The 17,481-nt window shown below is 36.2% G+C and overlaps 1 protein-coding gene across 2 annotated transcripts in view; it reads left to right on the plus strand.

The window, feature by feature from the left end:
• Window positions 1-15,923, plus strand: part of PSMC6 (proteasome 26S subunit, ATPase 6) — a 31,678-nt gene extending 15,755 nt beyond the window's left edge. For both annotated transcript variants that reach the window (XM_024567677.3, XM_045201338.2), the window contains 7 exons: window positions 1,865-1,926; window positions 2,014-2,137; window positions 2,495-2,556; window positions 3,973-4,093; window positions 4,241-4,321; window positions 12,709-12,780; window positions 15,425-15,923. In XM_024567677.3, coding sequence (XP_024423445.1) covers window positions 1,865-1,926; window positions 2,014-2,137; window positions 2,495-2,556; window positions 3,973-4,093; window positions 4,241-4,321; window positions 12,709-12,780; window positions 15,425-15,543 — 641 coding nt within the window. In that variant the 3' untranslated portion in view covers window positions 15,544-15,923. The remainder of the gene's footprint in view (window positions 1-1,864; window positions 1,927-2,013; window positions 2,138-2,494; window positions 2,557-3,972; window positions 4,094-4,240; window positions 4,322-12,708; window positions 12,781-15,424) is intronic.
• The last annotated feature ends 1,558 nt before the right edge of the window (window positions 15,924-17,481 follow it).

Consider the following 17,481-nt stretch of genomic DNA (forward strand, 5'->3'; position numbering starts at 1 on the left):
ACCTCACTAATGAATGGAGGAATAAAAAAAATGTAAGTTAGAAATTTAACTGGGGCAGTTCCAACCTCCACATTGTTCAGAGTAAGAAGAGATGAGAGATGTGTGTCTGCTGTTCTCTCAGCATACTTAGTACTCTAGTGCCTTATGGGATCTGTAGTTGACCCTGGAGCAACATGGGGTTGGGGGCACTGGCCACCCCCCACACGGTCGAAAATCTACATGTATCTTAAGATTCCTGTAAAACTTAATACCCTTAGTATCCTCAGGGATTGGTTCTTAGACCCACAGGGATATCAAAATCTTTGGATGCTCAAGTCCCTTACATAAAATGGCATAGACCAACGCATACAGTTGGCCGTCTGCATGCACAGACCTCCAACTATGGATTGAAAACAATACAGATGTTTTTTGGAAAAAAATCCAAATATTAGTGGACCCGCACATTTCAAACCCATGTTCAAGGGACAACTATATATCTTAACACACCATGTGATTCTAATGTAATGGTCCTACGTGGTTCACAGACCTCTGGGTGCCCCTGACACACTTTCGGGGAATCTGCAAGGTCAAGCCTTATTTTCATAATGTTAAGGTGTTAGCTACTTTTTCACTGTATTGGTCTGTGCTGATATTGCAAACCCAATGTGGTAAAACTGCTCATGTCATAAAATGAATCAGTTAAGTTAGTGGCATGAAGTGGTGCTCGTAGTCAATGTGGTTTTGACCACTCACTTGGAGTATTTTTTTTTTTTAAGCCAGTTTCACTTTAAAATGTCCTTGGGAAAGTAGTAAAAATTACTTATTATTTTAAAAATTCTACTTATTTATTTTTAGAGAGATGGGAGGGGAAGGAGAAAGAGAAGGAAAGAAACATCAACGTGTGGTTGCCTCTCACGTGTCCCCTACTGGGGGCCTGGCCTGCAACCCACATATGTGCCTTGACTGGGAATAGAACTGGCGACCCTTTGGTTTGCAGGCTGGCACTCAGTCCACTGAGCTATACCAGCCAGGGCAAAATTATTAATGTTATTAAATCTTGATACTTGAATACCATCTTTATTCTGTGTTATGGAATGGAAGATACATATAAAGTACTTTTTTTACATATTGAATAGGATAATTAATCTCTTGTCCAATTACTTCAGTTGCTAGCCGAATTGGCTGAAAGGATAATTTACACACAGTCTGTGGTTATCAGGCTGGTTATTGGTTATTCATACTGATTATTGGTTACCTGGCACAAGTTTTTCAAAAGTGAATAAAGTTAGCGTGTCATGATAAAGAAAACTGACACCATTTGTAGCCAGTGATAAAATTGGACCTTTCAAGGAAAAATTAGAGTTTTTGAAAACTTAATCTCTTACTGTGAGCTTGATAGCTTTCTATACTATGCTAATATTTAAAAAGATGAGATTGGTGGTAATACTAACACGTGTGACTTTCAATGTATAATGAAAAATACCAACATTTCAAAGATTTCCATAACTCACTAAATTAATAGTTTCTAAATATTCAATACTTGATATACAATATCATGCATGGGTAAAAGATCTAGTTAGTGTACAGGACAGATTAATGGATTTTAATGTAACGAAGTTCTGTTGTAGTCTATTTGTACATAGGGTTTGATATATTTCTAAAGTTACTGTATTCAGTATGCTTAAAATAAGATGACAAGGACCATTTTGAGTAAAATTTAAAATTTAATATTCAAAGTAGAAGAACAGTGGAATTTTCACTGGAAATTCTGTTTAGGATATAGCTTCCATTTTGCAGAATTTACTAGCCAAAGGATTATATTCTCAAAAGGCTCTTGAAAGTTTTTTACTTTCCATCTAATTAGGACTTCTTTTGTCATTCCTAGGCACAGGAAAAACACTCTTGGCACGAGCTGTTGCTAGCCAGCTGGACTGCAATTTCTTAAAGGTAAAGGGAAGATTCTTTTTGTAGACGTTGAGATTAAATTTTATTTGAATTATCTTATGTTTACCTTAATGTTTTTTCTTTAATCAGGTTGTATCTAGTTCTATTGTAGACAAGTACATTGGTGAAAGTGCTCGTTTGATCAGAGAAATGTTTAATTATGCTAGGGATCATCAGCCATGCATCATTTTTATGGATGAAATAGACGCTATCGGTAAGAGTAACATCTTTTAAACTTTGTTTTAAACTTTTCTTAATAGTGTTAGGAAATTTTTTTTAAATCTAAAAGAACTTTTTTCCCTTTCCTCTAATTGCTACTTTTATGAAGTAGCAAAATAAATTGGCTGTTATTTTTAAAAAATTCTTAAAGTTTAACCAGTTTTAATGTATAACCTTTGACATTGACAAAATAAGAAATGTTATACCAAAATCATTAATTTTGTCAGTATAATTCTTAATACCTAATTTTCATCTTAATGTTTTTAATAAGACACTATCATATTCTGTCTTTTAAATGACAGTTGTTGAGGAAAAGAATAATGCATATGAGTTTCCATGTAAATTTTTTTAGGTGGTCGTCGGTTTTCCGAGGGCACTTCAGCTGATAGAGAGATTCAGAGAACTTTAATGGAGGTAATATGTGGTAAAGGGGGCTTATGAAGAAATTGATGTTTATTGAATAAATAAGTAATGTCTGATATTTGAAGGTCAAATATGTACAGTAGTTTAAATGAAGAATACACTGGACTGTAAAATTTGAAAATACTGACAGGAATGAACACATTTCTCTTCCACACTCTCAAGTAAGAAAATGACTATTAGAAAATAGTAGGGTTTGAATAACAATAAAATAAAAAAAAAAAAAAAGAAAGAAAGAAAATAGTAGGGGTATCTACAAAATTCCCATTTAATGTGTAGCTGTTATATGTCTTTTGAGCAGACCAGTCAATCAGATATTTAATTGTGTACGGTACAACTTACAGTGTGGGTATGATCTTGCACTAGTTTTATTAAGACACTTTACCAGTAATGGACATAGTAAAACTAGTGTCAATAAATGAGTTATGTATGAGGCTGTTCTAAAAATCACTAACATTTTCCTTTCTTACTTTATTGCTGAGAATGAGAGGAAACTGAATAGTGTTGATAATTGAAGAAGATGGATGATGGGATATCAGCATGTACATAAAGCCTTTCTGCACTACAAAATCTGTGAAAGTAATGGCTAGAGCCCAAATATATTCTCAACTTCTACAAATAGAAGCTAGGTAGCATAGGTAATGCAGTGTCAAATTCTGCCTGAGTATGGGTATTTGAAGATTACTTTTCATAAATTATACTCATTTGCTCAGAAAATAGGCAGTTTTAAAATTAGTTATGGAGTCTCTTAGAGACCTTAAGTTGAGGTATTTTAAAACAACACTGATACTAGTTTTATTCATGTAACTGATGTGTTAGGTAATGTACTTTGGGAAAGAATTAGACGTGTGAGGCTAGCTATATTTTAAAGAGTTTGTTGAATGTGGTTAGGTTTTTCAAAACTTAAGAAAACTTTAAGAATCAAAGGAAATATGGTTACTGTCTCACTATTTCTATGTATAGTAGAATTATTTGAAAAGATATTTAATGGATTATTAAATTTGTAGAAAAATCATTGTATCTGGTTATCCTAATCTAAATTTTATGTCATGCATAGCACAAGCACTTTATATGTTAGATTTTATTATTTTTATCTTTAAAAGTAACAAAAAAAACTTGAATGTTGGAAATCAGATCCACATAGTTTAGTTTTATAATTTTTGACCAGATGGAAACCTTCAGACTTATTAAAACTACCTGATAGCTATAAAAAGGATGGATAGTACATTCCTTAACATAAGAGAATAAAAATAGGATTCCACAAAATGATCATTTTGAAGGTTACATAGCTCTCTGTAGGCAAACATTTCATGGTATTAGGCATATAAAAGTTGTATGTACGTATGTATTTTTTTAATGGCTAGGATGCTTTGTAAAATCTGTTTATGATTTTTATTTATAAATACTTAGTTACTGAATCAAATGGATGGATTTGATACTCTTCATAGAGTTAAAATGATCATGGCTACAAACCGACCAGATACACTGGATCCTGCTTTGCTCCGTCCAGGAAGATTAGATAGAAAAATACGTGAGTTAAGGCCTTTTACCTGTTGTGCATTTCCTTTGTCTTCGTTCAGTTCTCTTTCCATACTTTTTCCTCACCGCTACTTTATTTAAGAAATTAAAACAACAAAAAATGACTACAAAAGAATTTCTTATAATTTCTTATTTTCAGATATTGATTTACCAAACGAGCAAGCAAGATTAGATATATTGAAAATCCATGCAGGTCCCATTACAAAGCATGGTGAAATAGGTAAGGAAATACCTTATTTTTATGTGTATTTATATTTGGTAAATGAAGCAAAATGCTATCTTACATCATTGATAGACTATTGAATCTTGTTTAACTTTCATTTTTAATCGTTTTATTACATTGATTATGCTATTACAGTTGTCCCACTTTTTTTCCCCTTTGCTCCACTCCACCTGGTACCCCTATTCCCTCCAGCAATCCCCCCCCTTAGTTCATGTCCATGGGTCATACATATGAGTTCTTTGGCTTCTCCATTTCCTATACTATTCTTAACCTATCCCTGTCTATTTTGTACCTACCAGTTATGCTGCTTATTCCCTGTACCTTTTCCCCCATCCTCTGCCTCCCCTCTCCCTGATGCTAAGCTTCCACATGATCTCCATTTCTATGATTCTATTCTTGTTCTAGTTGTTTGCTTAGTATTTGTTTTCGTTGTTGTTATTATTTTAGATTCAGTTGTTGATAGTTGTTTTATTTGTTTGTTGTCATTTTCCTGTTCATAGTTTTGATCTTCTTATTCTTAGGTAAGTCCCTTTAACTTTTCATATAAAAAGGTGTTGGTGATGAACTCCCTTCAGCTTTACCTTACTTGGAAAGCATTTATCTGTCCTTCAATTCTAAATGATAGCTTTGCTGGATAGAGTAATCTTGGATATAGGTCCTTGCTTTCCCTCTCTTTGAATATTTCTTGCCAGTCCCTTCTTGCCTGTAAGGCTTCTTTTGAGAAATCAGCTGATAGTTTTATGGGAACTCCTTTATAGATAACTCTCTCCTTTTCTCTTGAGGCTTTTAAGATTCTTTCTTTAACCTTTGGCATTTTCATTATGATGTGTCTTGGTGTGGCCCTCTTTGGGTCCAATTTGTTTGGGACCCTCTGAGCTTCTTAGACTTGTATGTCTATGTCCTTCACCAAATTAGGGAAGTTTTCTTTCATTATTTTTTCAAATAGGTTTTCAATTCTTGCTCTTCCTGTTCTCCTTCTGGCAACCCTATGATTTGGATGTTGGTACATTTAAAGTTGTCCCAGAAGTTCCTAAGCCTGTCCTCTTTTTTTGAATTCATGTTTCTTCTTTGTATTCCAGTTGAATGTTTATTTCTTCCTTTTGTTCCAAATTGTTGATTTGAGTCCCGGCTTCCTTCCCTTCACTGTTGGTTCTGTGTATATTTTTCTTTATTTCACTTTGTATAGGTTTCACTTCTTCCTTTATTTTGTGGCCATACTTGATCATTTCTCTGAGCATCCTGATCACCAGTGTTTTGAACTCTGCATGTGAATGGTTAGCTATCTCCATGTCACTTAGTTTTTTTCCTGGGGTTTTGATCTCATCTTTCATTTGGGCCATATTGCTTTGTCTTCTCAATTTGGCAGCCTCCCTGTGTTTCTGGGTATTGGTAGAGCTGCTTTGACTCTCTGTGTCAGGACACCTGTTACGTTGTAAGGGGTAGAAACTTAGATATTTGCCAGGGTGGTGCAACCTGCTTGGCGGCTTTGTGTCTCTGTATGTGGTGGAGGGATCAGAGAGGGAACAGTGCCGCTTGGTGGGCTCTCACAACTGCTGCCCTTTTAGCTGCTGCCCTGGTGCTGATTCCCAGAGTGGGTGGGTTTGCAAGCATTCTAGGACTCTGTGGGCCCTTTAAATGGACTCTCCTGAGAGACTGGCAGTTTCTCCCACCACCCTAACCCCCACTGGTTTTTAAAGCCAGAGGTTATGAGGCTTTGTTTTCTGGTGCTGGAACTCTGGGCTACATGATCTGGCCAGGGCTGGGATCACTCACTCCCTAGCTGTCCTTCCTGGTTTTTACCTGCTGCATGTGAATGTGGGACCACCCATTTTGCCAGCCACCGCTGCACCACACAGTGTCCTCTCTGCCCTTCCTACCCATCTGGATGAATGTTTCTTCTTTAAATCCTTGATTCGGACTTCCATACAGTTTGATTTTCTGGCAGTTCTGGTTGTTTTTTGTTTTTAGATTGGCTGTTATCCTTCTTATGGTGTGAGAAGGCAAAGCAAGTATGGTCTATCTTGGCTGGAAGTTGTGCTTTATACCTCAAATTGGTTTTAAATTCAGACATATTTATTGACCGTCATCTGTACGTTAGGAATTTTTCTAAGTGCTGGGGATATAGCAGTGAATGAAACTGACAAATTTCTGCCTTTATAGAATGTACATTCTTGTCAGGAAAAGACAGATAAAGTGAGTAAGGTATATAGTATAATGGATGGTGGTGAGTGCTATGGAGAAAAATAAAGCAAGAAAAGGAGACTAGGTAATGCCAGGGACGGGTATGCATGTATGCGTGTATGCGTGTGTGTGTTTATATAAATATAAATGGAGGTGGGGAGGGGGCGGCCTTACCAAGAGGGTAATGTTTAAGCAATGATCTGCAAAGGTGAAGGAACTAAATATGGATATTTGCGGGGAAATTATGCAGAGGGAGCAGCAAGTAAGAAGGCTTTGAAGAAAGTATTTGTCTGGAACATTCTAGAACAGCAAAGAGGCCAAGGTGTTAGTGGCAGAGTAAATGGGACAGTAGTAGCAAGTGAAATCATAGACGTAATGAGGGCCAGATTGTGTAGAGCCTTATTGAGTCCACCATGTAGGAACTTTCACTTTTATTTTTAAAGATATGGATGCCATTGGAGGATTTTGAGGAAAGGAGTGATCTTTCTCTTATTTTGAAGTTTTTATTGTGGAAAATTAGAAATAATAAAAGTAGAATTAAGGGTATACTGAACTTCTAACCCCAGGTATTCACTCATCACTTAGCCTCAATAATTATTAACTCTACAGATGAAACTTTTCATCTGTAATGTCACCTACACCTTATCTTCCCTCTATTTTTAAAAAGCAAATCTGAGCATTATATCTGCAAATGTTTCATTTCATCTGTAAATATTTCAAAATTCAGTTAGGTTAAATAAGGTTATTCTGGCTACATGAGAAAGGAAACGAAGCCAGAGGACTAGATACGTTATTTCAGTGATCCAGGCAAAGCTGGTGACTTGGTCCACGGTGGTAGCACTGTTTAAAGTAATGAGATTTTTTGGTATATTTTGAAAATAGAGGTGACAAAATTTGCTGATAAATTGGACGTGGCATGTGAGCTAAAGAGAACCAGGGAAGACCTAGGTTTTTGACTCACACAACTGAAATGATGAAGTTACTCTCAATAAAAGAAATAAGGGAAGACTGGAAAGATTTGGTTTTAAAGGGAGAATAAGGAATTTGATTCTGGGTATATTAAATTTGAGATGCCAATTAGATATCCAGTTATAGATGTTGATTAGTAATCCCATATGCATCAATAGTTTGTTGGGGTGATCTACGCTGGATATATAAATGTGGGTAATAGCATTAAAATGTTTTTTAAAGTCTTGAGATTAGATGAGATTTCTGAGGAAGTGAATGTGGATAGGGAAGAGATTAAAAAATTGAGCTAATTCTGACATTAATAAATTGAGATGAAGAACCATAAAAGGAGTTTGAGAAGGTATAGTCACAGGTTAGGAGTAGAACCAGGAGCTGGTGGTGTCCTAGAAGACAAATGAAGAAATTGTTATAGAGAGGGATTAATTCCCTGTCAAATGCTGACAATGGGTCAGATAAGAGTTCTGAGAATGGATCTTTGGATTTATTATGTAGACATCATCAGTGACTTATCAAAAACAATTTCTTTGGAGTGGCGGGAAAGAAAGCCTACTTCAGATGGGTTTCACAGAGATTGGGAGAGCCATTGAGTTTAGACATTTCTTTCAAGGAGTTCTTTTTTTTTTAAGTATATTTTATTGATTATGCTATTATATAGTTTTCCCAATTTCTCTTTCTCCCCCCTCCACCCTGCACCTCCCAGCCCTCCAGCATTCCCCCCACTTCGTTTGTGTTCATGGGTTGTACATATAACTTCTTTGACTTCTGTGTTTCCTATAACATTCTTAACCTCTCCCCGTCTATTTTATATCTACCAATTATGCTTCTTATTCCCTGTACCTTTCCCCCGCATTCTTTCCCTCCCCTTCCCCACTGAAAACCCTCCATGTGATGTCCATTTCTCTGATTCTATTCCTGTTCTAGTTTAGTATTTGTTTTTGTTGTTATTGAATTAGGTTCAGTTGTTGATAGTTGTTTGTTGTCATTTTATGATAGTTTTTGATCTTCTTCAATTTCTTCGATAAGAAAGAACCTTTAACATTTCATATAATAAGGGCTTGGTGATGAGGAACTTCTTTAACTTGATCTTATCTGGGAAGCACTTTATCTGCTCTTCCATTGGAAATGATAGCTTTGCTGGATAGAGTAATCTTGGATGTAGGTCCTTGCCTTTCATGACTTCAAATACTTATTTCTAGCCCCTTCTTGTCTGCAAAGTTTCTTTTGAGAAATCAGCTGACAGTCTTATGGGAACTCCTTTGTAGGTAACTCTCTCCCTTCCTCTTGCTCCTTTTAAGATTCTCTCCTTATCTTTAATCTTGGGTAACTTGATGATGAGCCTTGGTGTGTTCCTCTTTGGGTCCAACTTCTTTGGGACTCTCTGGGCTTCCTGGACTTCCTGAAAGTCTATTTCCTTTGCCAGATTGGGGAAGTTTTCCTTCATTATTTGTTCAACTAAGTTTTCAACTTCTTGCTCTTGTTCTTCTCCTTTTGGTACTCCTATAATTTGGATATTGGAATGTTTAAAGTTGTCCCAGAGGTTCCTAAGCCTCCTCATTTTTTTGAATTCTTGTTTCTTCATTCTGTTCTGGTCAAATGTTTCTTTCTTCCTTTTGGACCACACTGTTGATTTGAGTGCCAGTTTCCTTTCCTTCAATATTGGTTCCCTGTATATTTTCTTTTATTTCACTTTGTGTAGCCTTCATTTGTTCTTTAATTTTGTGACCAAGCTCAATCAGTTCTGTGAGCATCATGATTACCTGGGCTTTGCACACTCCATCAGATAGGTTGACTATCTCCTCATCACTTAGCTCTTTCTCTGGAGTTTTGCTGTGTTTTATTTGGGTCCTATTTTTTTTGTCTCAGTGCACATGTTATGTTGTAAGGGGGTAGTGCCTTAGGAATTCACCAAGGCAAGGCAACCCTCTTTACTGCATTGTGGCACTATCTGTGGAGGAGGGGCCAGGGAGGGAACAATGCAGCTCACTTGCTGGGCTCTATCCCCACTTTTCAACAAACTCTTTGTGAGACTGGGAGTTTCTTCCACGGTGGAAACCCCCACCATAGTCCACAGTCAGCTCTGAGTCTCATTTTCCTGTTCAGCCAGCCCCACCCTTGTGGTCTGCTGCCTCACTGCAGGTCCTTTCAGCCAGCTCTGCCTGAGAGGTCTGCCACCTTGCCCCTGGGTTCTGTCGGCCAGGCCCTGCATAGCTGCATGGTCTGGTCAGCTGCCTTGCTGCAGGTCCTCTCAGCCAGCCCTGCCTGCACAGTCCTGTCTCCCTCCTACCAGTCTGGTTGGTCTGGTTGACTGTTTCTTTAATTCCTTGGTTGTTGGAGTTCCATGCAGTTTGATTTTCTGGCACTTCTGGTTGTTTATTGTTTTTAGATTGGTTGTTATCCTCCTTTTGGTTGTGTGAGGAAGTGAAGGGTTTCTACCTACACCTCCATCTTGGCTGGAACTCCTCTTTAAAGGAGTTCTATAGCAAAGAGGAGAAGAGAAGAAAAAGAGCTGTAGCAGAAATGGAGATAAGGATTTGGGGGAGTATTCATTAAGATAGAACTTAATTTTTATGCTGATGGTACAATATAGGAGAACGAGAAATTGAAAATGCACTTTTCTTGAAGAGGAATTCGCCCTGTCTATGAGCATGTTATGGAACAGATCCATGGGGGGCACTATATACTATTACCAAATGGACCCCACTTCTCCCGGGGTCCCCCTGTACTAGGTTCGCCTTGCCCGCTACCAGGGAATTATAGCTCTCAATGCAAGAGATTGGTGAAAAGGAAAGGAATTATTTATTCAAAAAGTTATACAGACTTAAGAGTTTTCATTAAAATCCCAAAGTCCCTTAAAACACCCACAAACACACACAGTCCTTCCTTCCTCCCTTTGCCCAGTCTGGGGTACCATATCTCAGGAAAAGACATAGAAGTCGTGGCTCAGGTAGCCACTGGTTCTTCCCAGTAATCTGTGATCAGTTGGCAGGCTTCCCTCGGTTCTCAGCACCATCAGCTGTGGTGCCGGGATCTCCAGTTCTTAATCTGAAACCATGTGGCACCTTCTCCTGGCCCACCAGCAAGAGTCTTTTCACCCCTTTCCTTCCTGCAGCATCTCTCCTGCATTCTTCCAAACTGCTAAGAGAGAGCTCTGCATTGCTGCTACATCTTGCCTTCCGGTTTCCTAAGCTTCATGGCAAAGGGAGACCCAAAGCCACGATGTTCTCCCATTCTCTTCTTTTCTCGCCAAAAGCCACGTGGTCCCCCTTTTTCGTGACTGCCACGCCTGGGTTTAAATCCCAGCACCAATCTTCCTCTGCAGCCCCATTTCGGACTCCTCCCACAACCAGCTACTCCTCCCAGCATTCCCCTATTTTTCAAGCTTTTCTGGGCTGCCATAGTAAGTCCAGGCAGGCATGGCCCCCTGGCATGGAACCAATCATCTCCAAGATCTCATGCAGGCGCTGTAACCAGGGGGAGTGACTTCAACCCATGACATAAATGGGTTATGTCATGGGTTGAAGTTACTTCCATCTCCCTGGCTCAAAGCTTGGCCATAGCTACTTAACATATCCATGAAACCAGTTAAAAGTTATAGGTATGTTAGATGACCATGCCTGAGGTTAAGTTGGAAAACTGTTGGTATGCAGAACAACTCTCAATGGCCCTGCTCCATGTGTCCCATCCCCCAGTTCAGACTTGTGGGGGTGAGGACATCCTGTATTTTTTAAATTATTTTCTGGACCCCATTACAAATCCTTGTTTGGGGGCCCACCTGGCTGCACTCTGTTACACACAGACTTCGTTTACAAGAAGAAGAGGGAAGGCAGAATATATAGATGCTGATAATGACAGGTTCTCCAATATGGCAGGAACTTCTAGAATTTTTCTTCTGAATGATTTTATTTTCTAATTGAAATAAGAAGCAATCTCAGAGTCAAGATGGGAAAGGATTGTTAAAGATTTGAGGACAGAGGAGAGGTTATAAAATAGTTATAGATTTGAGAGACTGGACTAGGGTAGAGGCCAACAAACCATTGCTTGTGGGCACAATGCTATCTGCCTTCTGTTTTTGTAAATAAAGTTCTGTTGTAACACAACCATTTATTTGTAGTTTGTCTATGACTGCTTTCACACTCTAACAGCAGAAATGACTAGTTTTTACAAAGACCTAATTGCCTATAAAGCCTAAAAAATATTTACTCTCTGGCTCATTACAGAGAATTGGCTAGCTCCTGGACTAAAGGAATCTAGTATAATTACTAAGCAGCTCTTAAAAATCCTTTAGAAGTTAATAGTCCAAAACAATTATAGTTTATTATTGCCTCTCACTAATTTTTTCATTGCTAACGTGAAAGAGTTTTGAGCTGGAAAGCCTGGGCTGAACTAAAAATGTCAATTTATAGATTTCTTCCAATATTGACCTCTTGCTAGGTTCCAGATACTGTGTTAACCTTGGGAATCCCTAATCTCAGGAAGTTTACTATTAATTTAAATCTGACTGAAGACTAATTAATGAATATCTGTATGATTTCTAATAGAAATTGACATAATCTGGATTGTCTGATAAAGGGTGTCTCAGAAGAGTTACTTACATTGTAGAGGTCTATGCTGTCTCTCATTTTTTCTCTGATGTATATTGAGTCCATAACTGCTATCCCAAACCAATAGGTTTTTAAGTCTCAAGTAAATAGAAAAGTCACTTAATAATTATTGTTATCATAGATCTGATACCACTTGGAGCCTACACAAAAACCAGAAAAGCTACCCAGTGCTTGATCTAGCATTTGAAAATTCCATGATAAAATTATTTCTGATGACTATTTTTGGTATATTTATATTTGGCTTATGTGATTAAATTCCACTGTTGTTACAGTTTGTTTTGGATGCCTTGGTTTATTCAAATTTAAGATTTGTTTACAGTTTTAATGAGTTATAACTTGACAGATAATCTGAAGTTCACATGGGCATAACTTTCACTGCACAGAAAATTAAGATGCTTTCAGATATTGAGCATATTTCTTGGTTTTAAAGTTTCAGAAGTATGTTTATTTCTGCTTGGTGCGGGTTTACTTAACTGAAGTACAGCTTTTGGTTAATATTATAGAACATTAACAGAGATGAGGCCTAACTGATCAAATTCAAAGAAGCTCTTCAGTTTAAATTTTTCATGTGAGCATAAATCAAAAAGAGGTCTCTTTTTAAAAACTAATTTCCAGTATTTTTTTCCCAAACAGATTACGAAGCAATTGTGAAGCTTTCAGATGGCTTTAATGGAGCAGACCTGAGAAATGTTTGTACTGAAGCAGGTATGTTTTTAAAGTAGTTTTTGTTATTGATTTTCATTTAAATTGCTAAGAATGTGTTGAGTTTATCTGAAAGCACAGCCTGGGCTTTGTAAGGAGTTGGGTACTTGTTTTGGGGGACAGATTTGAAGAAGCTGGAAAGAACAGGGGCAAGTAAGATGGGAAAGGGGAAAGCTATTATAAGGGTATACCGTTGGAGGGGAGGAGGTTTGGTTTTGATGAGACCCTCAGAGAAACATACAGAATGCCATTTATGATTACCCTGCTACAAGATGGAAGACTGGCATTTATCTTCTAGCTGTCATCACCCATTGGATGAGATTTGCACGTTAGGAATGTTAGAGTAGAATGTGGAAAGATAGACATGTGATAGGGTACTGGTTCCCTGAAGTGTGAGGCTGTACAGAATTGTATGCCCACACCCATGGCTGAACTGAGACTGGGACAGCACCAGAGGAATCTGCTGCAACGTGGATGACATGCTTTCTGATGCTAGCCTGTCAATACTAAGCTTTGAAAATTGATTTATGAATTTTGTGTTCATTCAACTTGTAAAATATAATAATTTTTAAATATAATTTTCTCTGTGGGTTGTGTGTCTTATTTTTACTTCTGGTACCAAGTGGCTTTAAAACCCTACACAGAGTCTTAGTCTTTGTCCTCCACACGGAATCTTAAAATAGAAGAAATGTCTGCGATAAGTGTTACAATATGTGGTTTCCTTTTTTCATATTACCTTAGGCCTTATTTTAGCATTTCTTGTAAATTCAACACAGCATTTAAAGAGTCTGGCTCCTCAGACATGACTTTTCCATAGGAGTGTCTTTGTGGGTATGTTGTGACTCAATATCTGAATCAAAGATCTTCAGGTCTAGAAACCCTCAGTATGAATCAGAGTAAATCATGCTCACAAAGACTTATTAATGAACAAAAATATTATATTAAGAGTAAATTGTCATGTGACTTGAAATACTTGAAATAATTTATGACATTTTCTTTCCAAAATCTACACTGACCAACTTATTATTTAAAAGATTGCTTTAGTGAAAATGGAATCCAAAGAAAAGCAGTGTCATAATCTCAAAGGCTGATAACATAAAATTATGATGATCTCCTTTTTTGTCCACATACATAAAAAGTTATTTTTAGGTATTTCTAAAAAAGAACTATAACTTCTGTGTGGGTTAGCATTATAGCTTTTTAGTTGGGAGATTCACATCTGGAGACATACTGAAATTTTTTTTTTTTAAATTAGACTTCAACCTTTTTTTGCTGTTGTTAATTCTCTAAGTTAAAACTGAATACAACTGTATTCAGTTACAGTTGTATTTTCCTTTCAGATGTAGAGATTTTCATGCTTTCTGGATTAGTATGTATCTCAGGTTCATTCATTCACTAAACAATCTGGAAACACAGGTTTGGAAAAATAACTTTTCTAATTTAGTTGTAGCCTTCTAAACAGATTTTTAAACTACAGTATTAAAAACTCATTTAAAATTTTCTATTCATCTCATTTCTCAGGACAACATAGAGTAGCTATTTTCAAAGCTCCTTGTAATTAGAAATCTTGAAAGGGAAGATAGGAAATAACCCTTGAAATCTTCTATTCAAACCCATTCATTTTATATCAGTGAAAATTCAATATAAGCAGATCCTCAACGAAAATATTAGTAGGATGCATTTAATTAGTAGATAGTGATACCTTATTGGCTGTAGTTTATCATGAAATTAGGAGTCTCTGAAGACCTGGGATCTATATCTGTGATACAACTACATAAAGTTAAAAAGGAAAAACACAAACAAAAACTTTTATCCCATTGTCAATTAATATTTGCAAAGTCACATCAAAGACTTAAAGGAAAAAAATTGAATTGTGATACTTGAATGGGAAAGTCATAAAACTATCAATTTGCATATAAATAGGGTAATTGTAATATGTGAATAATGGCACTGAGTTTTGTTAAAGCCTACTGTTGGCTTTTTAAAATATCCTATTCTCTATGCTTTTGATTATTAACAAGTAAAGGCTATCAGAATTACTGAAGGTGTTTTGTGTTTTCCCAAACCATATATGCGCTCCTGCCTTTCAAGGAACTGCTGCTTGTAGAGTTGAGGAACCATTGCTTAGCCCTGGCTGGTGTGGCTCAGTGGATTGAGCACTCTTGGCCTACAAGGTGCTGTTTGGATTCTGGGTCAGGGCATGTGCATAGGTGGCAGGTCAGGTCCCCAGTTGAGGCCTGCAATCAAAGTTTCTCTCCCTTTTTCTCCCTCCCTTCCCCTCTCTCTAAAAATAAATAAAATCTTTATAAAAAAAATATACGGCTGCTTAAAATGTGAATATTTTGTTTATAGTTGGGTTTTGTTTTTTCAAGATGCCATTGGATACAGGGATTGTGTGATTTGGATTTTAAATATTCAGATAATTGTCTCATTGTTTTCTAGCTTTTGGTTTAGAAAATAATGCTCATGATTGCTATGGAAATTTACTGAACAATGAAAGTAATTTTTAACAAATCAGAACTACTGATTCAGAAGTAGTAAATCTAGGCTTCTTCACATTTATTCCATAGAATTACGTTATTTAGTTTTCTTATAGTACATAATTCACATATTATATAAAGCAGCTGTGTTGTTTTATTCTCCACAGGTATGTTTGCAATTCGTGCTGATCATGATTTTGTAGTACAGGAAGACTTCATGAAAGCAGTCAGAAAAGTGGCTGATTCTAAGAAGCTAGAGTCAAAATTAGACTACAAACCTGTGTAATATACTGTAAGGATTTTGATGGATGCATAAGAGACATTGGCTTAATGTAAAAATGAAGTTAAGGAAAATAATGTATGTATTGGCAATGATCTCATTAAAAGTATGAATAAAAATGTATGAATAACAAAAATTAGTAATTCAGTAATTTTACATTTAAGATTGGTACAGAAGAAATATGTATATTTGTTAATGCTGCATTTATTGCAGCAGAAGTTATAAAAGAAGAGTACGTTGTGGCTTTTCGTATTTGCTGTGTGAGCATTTTGTAAAACATTGAAAATGGTTTGAGATGATAGTACAAAGACCATTTCTTATGACTTATATCATTTGTTTTCCTCATCCTAAAAAGTTGAATAAAATCTGTTTGATTCAGTTCTACACATACTGTCTTTTGTAAAAGTATATTTACTATATAGTCCTTTAAGGTTCTTTAGTAAGCAAACTATTTCATAACCAAGGTAAAGTTGTATTTAGATTGTTGGCTTTTGAATTTTAATTTAAAACAGTACCCACCCTGTTTTCATAACAGTATATTGTTATGTGTTTTTATGTTTATGTCTATATATATTTCTCCTTCCAGAAAGTGTTTATTCAGTTTCCACCTACTATGATTAGGCTGTGTAATAGTTAATTGAAATAGTACATGCACATCCATAACTTAAGATTACGATTGAAAGTAATATTTTCTAATAAATGTGACTTGGTTTTCTTCAGTTATATGAGATGATAGTTCCCCTTTTTAGAATGTTATGGTCTGGACCTTCTTCCCAGAAAAATTCATACATAACTCTATACAATTTTGCATATACTAAAAGTTAAGGAGATTTATTATTTTCCAAGCTCACCCATGAACTCTGTAGGTATCTATGGATACCAGACTAAGAATGTCTGGTGTAGGTAGGAGATGTTGATGTCAGAAATGTTCACAACAAAAGTTCTGTTACCTGTACACAGTCATGTGGCATATCATGTGGCAATTAAAGCTTTAACAAATTACAATAGGAAATCATCATTGGGCATCAAGTAAAATTATTTTATTAAAGGTGTTGTTAAAAAAAAAACTTGACTTCAGGTTCAAAAACACTAAAAAAATAAACTATAAATGACCTGGGTAAATACAATCATTCCTCAAATTAAAATCTTACTAGCAGAGTATTGCATACCTTTTTATAACCTTAAAAGATACAGAACAGATTACATAGTGGTAGAGAAAATGGATCTCTCGAGCTAGCCACCTATATTACTCAAATTATTGAACAGTTCCATTTCTATAATATGTTGACAGTGCATTTCATAAATATGACAATACAAAAAGGAATAGGATATTTGGGGGGGGTGTGTAGGTCAAATATCCATGTAATTCTTTTTACTTTACCCACTGTAATTTATAATTTAATTAATAAATGAATGACTTGCTTTGTATTTTACTTTGGTGGTGGTGATTTTCAAGAATCGGTTTGGTGTACAAACCTTAAATGTTTATGTGTGGGTTCCAAGTTTGATTTTCCTCACCTGTTTAAACAAAAAGGGTAATAGTATCTCCCTAGGCCCAGAGGAAACATCACATACCGAATCTTTATTGCCAATATAGTATTAATTCTTGAGCCCTTTTTAAAAGATACTGAAAGCCATGTAGTTTATTACAATGTTGAAATACTAATAAGCTTCAAGTTAAAGGGAGAATTCTTTCTTCAGTATTATGTACAACTTACTGAGTGAGCTATCAATTCCATTTCTGTTTCTTAGGACTTTTTTCTATTTGCCATTTCTTGAGATTTTCTAGTTGTCATATACCCAAGTCCACCATTTAAATTTGCATAAAAGTGGTGGGTGTTTCATTTTCTGTGTAGCCTAACAATTTTAAGATGAACGCTTCACTCATTACTCTTTTGGTTATAACCTTACTTCAGATTGCGCAGCATTCTGAGAAGGGAGAAA

Source organism: Desmodus rotundus, chromosome 7 (assembly GCF_022682495.2).
Source record: "Desmodus rotundus isolate HL8 chromosome 7, HLdesRot8A.1, whole genome shotgun sequence".
NCBI lineage: Eukaryota > Metazoa > Chordata > Mammalia > Chiroptera > Phyllostomidae > Desmodus > Desmodus rotundus.